General features: G+C 33.2%; 2 protein-coding genes across 2 annotated transcripts; one reads left to right on the top strand and one right to left on the bottom strand.

The window, feature by feature from the left end:
- Positions 1 to 543: 543 nt before the first annotated feature.
- Positions 544 to 1,724, bottom strand: LOC114293541 (uncharacterized). The gene is made up of 2 exons (XM_028237623.2): positions 1,055 to 1,724; positions 544 to 863 (listed from the first exon to the last, which is right to left on the bottom strand). The coding sequence occupies exons 1-2, from the start codon at positions 1,722 to 1,724 to the stop codon at positions 544 to 546; spliced, it is 990 nt and encodes a 329-aa protein (XP_028093424.2).
- A 2,106-nt stretch (positions 1,725 to 3,830) lies between these two features.
- LOC114293551 (uncharacterized) lies at positions 3,831 to 6,191 on the top strand. Its single transcript, XM_082878013.1, has 2 exons — positions 3,831 to 4,009; positions 5,713 to 6,191. Exons 1-2 carry the CDS (start codon positions 3,884 to 3,886, stop codon positions 6,049 to 6,051), a joined length of 465 nt encoding a protein of 154 aa, XP_082734139.1. The 5' UTR covers positions 3,831 to 3,883; the 3' UTR covers positions 6,052 to 6,191.
- The last annotated feature ends 952 nt before the right edge of the window (positions 6,192 to 7,143 follow it).

The raw sequence follows: 7,143 nt of genomic DNA, 5'->3' as shown, positions 1-7,143 counted from the left end.
TGTGAAGCAAAAACATGTATGCCTTGTAATATCAACTGTAGCAGATGGTATCGAATGAACCTCAAACACATCCTCATTGGCTTTGCCAACCTGCCAAGACCTGCTGTCGTTGAAAGAATCAAGAAACACTGTCTCGAATGTAGGACAAATAAGTTCATTCCATTTGTTTGCTTGGTCACACCTCGCAGACATTTGCCGCATCAACTGAATACGAATTGTGTCCACCATGCGAGTGATAGGAAGATTGCATGCTTCTTTAATCCAATTATTAAATGACTCCACTGCATTAAATGTCATCTCCCCATAATGCATGCCCTTGCACAACAACACAAACATTGTACAATATTGAATTTATTTTCTTCGAAACTGAATATGAAATTTCACATCGCCACAAAACATAATTGAAATTCCACATCGCTACCATTCTAAACTTGACAAATGGAATACATTAGGAAACCATTATTACCTGAAGTATGAATTCGCCCAGTACTCAGGTGCCAACTTCTTGAAAAAATTATGTGCTTGTTGCTTACCCTCCTCTTTTCATTTCTCAATTTTTTCATGGAACCCAACCACAGTTGGCTCATAAGCACAGTCACCCAAACTACTAACCAGGTGGTCCCTAAATCCATTATCAATTCCCTTTATCTGGTCTATTATATTGTTCTTCAAGTGTTGTAAGCAATAACCGTGATGAGCCGATGGGAACACCTTCGGCATCGCTTCTAACAAACTATGATTACCGTCTAAAATAAAAGTAATCTGATACTTAGCATCAACATCTTTCCCAAGTTCATGCAAGAACCACGAACAATTGATCGTGATCTCTGAATCAACAATCGCAAATGCAATAAGAAATAGACCTACAACACAACACCATTAAACAACTGATCACAATATTCCAATGTGAATATTAACACAGGTAATGTACAAAAACACTATAAAGCAAACAAGGCATGTGAATGTTCACATTGTGTAATTATCAGTCATATATCCACACTGTGCCGCTCAATGTGAATATTTACATGGATACACAGCTAAAAAATATACTAACCATTGTTTCCGTCTTTCGTCGTTGCCTCAAGTAACTGACCTTTGTACTTTCCTTTGAGGAATGTTCCATCTAGGAATAGTAAAGGTCGACAAGAATTGTATTCAGAAATATATGCAGCGAATGATACAAAGAAACGACAAAAATATTGACTACTCATGTCATAGTCAATATTGAAATAACTCCCCAGATTGTAACGCATCACAGCATCTGAATACCACTGCAACTGGTCAAACAATAATGAGTGATCTCTATAAATAACAGCCTTTGCTTTCTTTACGCCTAACCATACCACGTGGTAACTCACATTTGGCCTATAATCCCTCTTCAAAATAGTCACCACCTCATACGGCTGAGTCAACGGCTTGCCCCTCACAATTTCAGATATAGTACTCGACACCAAATCAGAACTAACTCTCGAATTCTTCGATGTTCGGACATTCGTACCACAACTATGCACATCACTAAATCTCTTGATGTAGAAAAAACTATTTGCTCGTTGTGGTCTACGATGTATAGCCAACAAGCAATCTCTCTCATCGCGTATTGCACACACCGCAGTAACCTTTGTTGTTTTGTTCTTAACATACGTAAACTGAAACCCGCATTGGATTGCATATTTACATAAAACATCACGAAATTCTTGTGCTCCTCCTACAAACGGTTGTCCCATGTGCGTAATACCATTTGCCCAAGGGGCTGACAACAACACCTTCTCCTTATGGTGGCAAAATCTCTAGAGTGCATCAATTTCTTCCTCACCTCCCACACGCAGCGACTCAAAGCTACTTGACTGACCAATATCACTTTTTAAATCAACAACAACCTCTACATAGTGTAACCCCATTAATTTGGCAAGCAATAGCTGTTCTGAAATTCTTCGTCATTATCTAAATCACACCTATTAATCCCAGGTAGTCAACAGAACAATGAAACAGAACAAGCAAACAACTCATCTCATTTCTAATATAAATACTCCACCAAACGCAAATAACACAATGCATAAACCACATTTATTACAGTTGAATTGTAACCATATATGCACACCAACATCATAAAGGTATCCATCTCTTGTAAAAACACAACAAAACAAAACTCAACAACCACATAACGACCATACGAACAATAATACATACAACAATCAATACTATATGAATATTTACATTATGCAAACTAAATGCTTATGCGTACAGTTCCACTGCTAAATCCATAATGAAAACTACCATCACCACCCTTGCACAACATAAAACATTTTACAAGTTCAAAATCACACCACCAGAATGATGACATAGTACACAACATGCATACATCTCCATAATCTCATATTAATAAGATGTGAACATCCATCCACATTGAGCAAGCATCAAAAACTCATCAAAAAAGCACTTGCTTTACCACATACATCAAAACATAACATAAAACGAACATACATTCATACACAATGTATATGCCTATATGTACATTTTACACTACTAAATCCAAACTCAAAATATCACCATCATCATTATCAATAAGATGTGAACATCCATATTGTTCACTTAATGCGAATTACCTCCCCATTACAAAGCCATGCAAAATGCATACAAATAAAAAAAAACAAAGCATCCGATCTACATACTTCAAACACCATATCATCTAATCCATCACATAAATCAAAACATAAATTGAACATGCATTCAACACCAAAATGATACTAACCTTGATCATTGAATCCTGTACTCGTCTTCTACCTTGAAAATGACTGATTTGAACCAGTTATACTCCAAACAATGTTACAACCGAATACCGTTTGAACGAGCCATAACAACAACAATGAAACCCTAGCACACACCAACCTTCAAACGAGCCAGCAAAATTGAAATGTATCCAACCAAATCAAAATCAGAACAAAAAGCGCGAATACAACAACCTACCAAAACAGAATTAACAAAACACAAGGAAACGTCTATATCTATTATGTGTATCAACAATATATATATAAGGGCATAATAGTCAATTAAAAATAATAAAATGAGGAAAAATGATCTCATGGAATAAAAAGATAAATGCATGGGACTAATCAGACTGTACTAATTCTTTGTGGACCTAATGGGTTGTGACAATTCTAAAATGGATTTATCAATAAAAATTCCTTTTTATTTTCTTACAATCTCTAATCATTTTTTACCATTTATTTATTTACTTAACCATCTAAACAAATGAATGAATTTTATATTCACACTATTTCTTTTATTTTCTCACCCCATCCATCCAAACGGAGTGTTGTATTCCCCTTGCTCTTAATACTAGAGGTTGTTTGAGATGATTTAAATAAATACTCTCTCTGTTTCAAAATATTAATCTCTTATTCTATTTTGTATTGTCCCAAAATATTAGTTCACTTTTAAAAATTAAGGACTAAAATAAAATAAATTTTTTACTTACCATCCTTTAAATTTATATGTAAAAAATATAATTTTGACAATTGATATTCTCAAGAAAAGTCAAAGAATAGTTTTAGAATATTTTTGAAGTGTCATGATTATACTACCAAAATAAATTAAATTCCTTAAAAGTGACTAATATTTTGAGATAGAGTAAAATATACTTTTTGATATATAATTAAAAAATATATAACATAATAGAGATATGATATAACATAAACATGGGATACAAATAAAAATAAAAATAAATATAAATGCTAAAATAATATACCCAAACAACCCCTAGGTATGTGCACTCCAGTCTCTCTTGTCCGCCAGTACATAAACAGCGATGCATACACACACACATATATGTATATATATAAGTGGGAGAGCGAGAGAGAGAGAGAGAGAGAGAGAGAGAGGGAGAATGGCGGGAGTTGAAGAGCGAGAAAGTGAGGTTACCTTGGATGAGCTGAAGAAGAAAATGGCAGATTTTGCTAGGGAAAGAGACTGGGATCAGTTTCATAGCCCTAGAAATCTTCTTTTGGCTCTGGTATGTCACATACATAATCTCCACACATATATATATATATGTATATGTGTGTACTCTCCTGATATTTTTATGGTTGATTCTTGCCTCGTACCGATTACTGCGTCCCCTCTCTCTCTCTCTCACATTCATTTTTATTTATTGTTATGTCTCATTCAGACTCTGAATTTCAGAGTTTATACCGATTTCTGGCATAGATCGAACACTTGTTCCTGGAGATCCGATTCCTTTCTTGTGATCTTTGAAACAGGAAAAGATAATTTAAAAAAAAAAAAAAAACTTCGGTTTCAGAGAAGTTGGATAAGAAAATATGTACTGTTTTTTAGCACAATTGATTGATTGGCTCTCCAGAATGTGGGTTTTCAATTTTTCGGAAATTTAAACAACTTTTTAAGGTTCATGCATGAGAATGTTTACCTTTTCCTTAGCTACCAAACAAAATTTACACTGTTTGGTGTTTGTTTGTAATGAATTCATTTAGCAAGGGAAAGGAATGGATTTTATAGGATATTCCCTACTGTGTGTGGAACTAATTGAAGTATATAGAATGGATTTTTTTTTTTTAAGAAAAAAATTGAGGGTAATTTGATAAATGGATAGTTTAAATTTCAAAATTGTTCTTTTCTTACAAATTCATCCAAAATAAAATTCCATTTATATTTCTCTATTCTAAACATTCCAAATCCTATTTGAAATTGTCAATTTCATGAAACTTTGAAGTTATGAACTTGACTTTTGATGTAATTTTCCTTGCATTTGTAGGCTTCTTTTGTTTTTTTTTTTTTTAAATTTTATTCCAAAATGTGTAATCACCCTAGATAGACAAGGCCAAGTAGTCCTCACCCTGTGTTTAGTTGAGGATTTAGGAAGGGATTTGAAATTATGTGAAATGTAAGTATATTTTATTAATATTTCATTTTGTTTATTTTTTTTTTTTAAAATTCCTTCTCAAATCCCTCAACTAAATACAACATTAGAATCCTGTTTTTTTTTTTCCCTTCATATGAGAAGCAGTAAAATTAATCAAACCACTTATATTTACCAATAACAAATTGTTTTCAATCTGTTTCTCAAAATGTTTTGTTCAATTTTAAATATTGTTTTGTCGTACAATAAAATTGTTGTTTAAAACATAATTTTAAAATGTTTATATAACTTTTTAAATGCGTGTTTCACAAAATATGTTTGAAAACATAACTCCAAGAAACAACATGATTTTGGCAAATAAATTAAATATCACTTGTAATCGAGAAATAAAATTTCAAATCACTTGGATTTTCGTAAAACTTTATAAACACGAGTGGATTTTGCATTGGGTCTTTCTAACAAATGTTAGGCAAAGTAAAAAAGGCCCAATTTTTTATTTTATAAATTTGAAGAACATAGGATTTTTTCCACTTATTTCAAAATGCTTTTAACTAATTCTATAATAACGTTTTCATCTACTTTCAAAACCCTTGTTGCACGAATCTCGATATTAAATAATGTGATATCATTTGTCGTGAAAAATGTTTGGGACTCCCACAAAGGAGGACTCCTCACGACCCCACTACTGTATTGACTATTGATATGTTTGAATTTTTTTGAAAAGTTGTATCTACATGAATGATTCAGATTATTTTTAGAGTTGTTGGATTGTGTTTTATGAGAGTCTATATCATTACTGCATTTGCCATTTGATGTATGTCTCTCATCTCAAATATCAGGTGGGAGAAGTGGGAGAGTTGTCTGAGATATTTCAGTGGAAAGGGGAGGTGCCAAGAGGTCTGCCAGATTGGGAAGAGGAAGAGAGACAGCACTTGGGTGAGGAGCTCTCAGACGTGTTGCTGTACCTTGTCAGGCTCTCTGACATATGCGGTGTTGATCTTGGTCAAGCTGCTCTTCGCAAGCTCCAACTTAATGCCATCAAATACCCAGCCAAGCTCTGCAAAGGTTCTTCCAAAAAACACACCCATGTCAACAACAACAATAGCAATAACAGTAGTGTTGGTGTTGATGTTGATGTTGATGTTCAGTTCTCACTGAGTTCAGAACAAAAGCAATGATGATGATGATAGTGTTTTGATCTTCTTTGATTTCATGTACTACCCTCTTCTCTTTAGCTTTGCTTTGTTCTTATATTTTAATGATTCGAACAGTGTTAGTAGTTAATATTATTATAAGCTGCTCAGGCCTTTTTGGTGTATTTGGTTTTTCAACTTTTTACATTGCTTGTGTTTGTAATCTTGTATATTTTGGTTTGGTTGCGTGTGGGTGTAGCTTGGGAGGTGTACTGTAGTCTGTATTTTTATCTGTATGTAGGTAAGAGTGGTGAGTGGTACAAGTAGAGAGCGTATGCATGAGCAACTTGTGTGGGGATGGCCTGACATGGTAATGGTATTAGTGTGTGTGTGTGTTTATGTTTTACTGCTTTTAATGTTTTATCAGAGATGTATGATGGCTGAGCTGGCTGCCCGGAGGAATCCTTATGAGGGGAAGCTGATTTCAGGGAGATTAATTATGGCTGTCCCTTCCTTTCAGTATGAAATGGTTGAGTTTGGGCTCATCACGGATCTCATGTCAATAATTCAAAACTTTTAATATGTAAAGTTTATTGAATACTTTATTTCTATAAAAAATTATATTGATTAGATATTAATAATTACCTGATTAGTTTAAATTTGTGTCAATAATAAGTATGATTTTAAAAATAAATTGTTGACATAAATGTGGTTTTATCAAGTGGATCTAATCAACGTGATTTTTACAGAGATAAAGTACTTGATGAGTTATACACATTGAATAATTTAAATCATCGAGATAAATATAAAATGAGTCTAAAATGGATCGGACTGGATCGTCCAATTGGAATACTCAATTGGAGATAGTCCAAACCCTTTTATTATTATTTATTATATGTTGTCTTTAATTATCTCATTTATGAAAAATTTTATTTTTACACACATACTTATCTCAGTGTACATCATTTATCAGTACACACATTTGTTAATTTAGTTATTGATTTATTCTTTATTCTACACACTTCATGTTTCAATTATACTTTAACTTATATTCTTATACACATACTATCTAAATCCTCCTTTCACACACTTTTACCTATTTTGGTTTCTTCTTCCACACACTTGATGTATCAAAAT

The sequence above is a fragment of the Camellia sinensis genome, chromosome 7 (assembly GCF_055761805.1).
Source record: "Camellia sinensis isolate YWXY chromosome 7, ASM5576180v1, whole genome shotgun sequence".
Taxonomy (NCBI): domain Eukaryota; kingdom Viridiplantae; phylum Streptophyta; class Magnoliopsida; order Ericales; family Theaceae; genus Camellia; species Camellia sinensis.
The sequence above is the reverse complement of the archived record's forward strand: the minus strand, read 5'-3'. Positions and strand labels throughout refer to the sequence as shown.

Bases quoted from the DNA above. Each gene is read 5' to 3' on its own strand.
- LOC114293541 (XM_028237623.2), bottom strand. From the start codon at position 1,724: ATGGGACAACCGTTTGTAGGAGGAGCACAAGAATTTCGTGATGTTTTA. The intron at 864-1,054 runs GTTAGTATATTT...GTTGTGTTGTAG, and splicing joins GACGAAAGACGGAAACAATG to GTCTATTTCTTATTGCATTT.
- LOC114293551 (XM_082878013.1), top strand. From the start codon at position 3,884: ATGGCGGGAGTTGAAGAGCGAGAAAGTGAGGTTACCTTGGATGAGCTG. The intron at 4,010-5,712 runs GTATGTCACATA...CTCAAATATCAG, and splicing joins GAAATCTTCTTTTGGCTCTG to GTGGGAGAAGTGGGAGAGTT.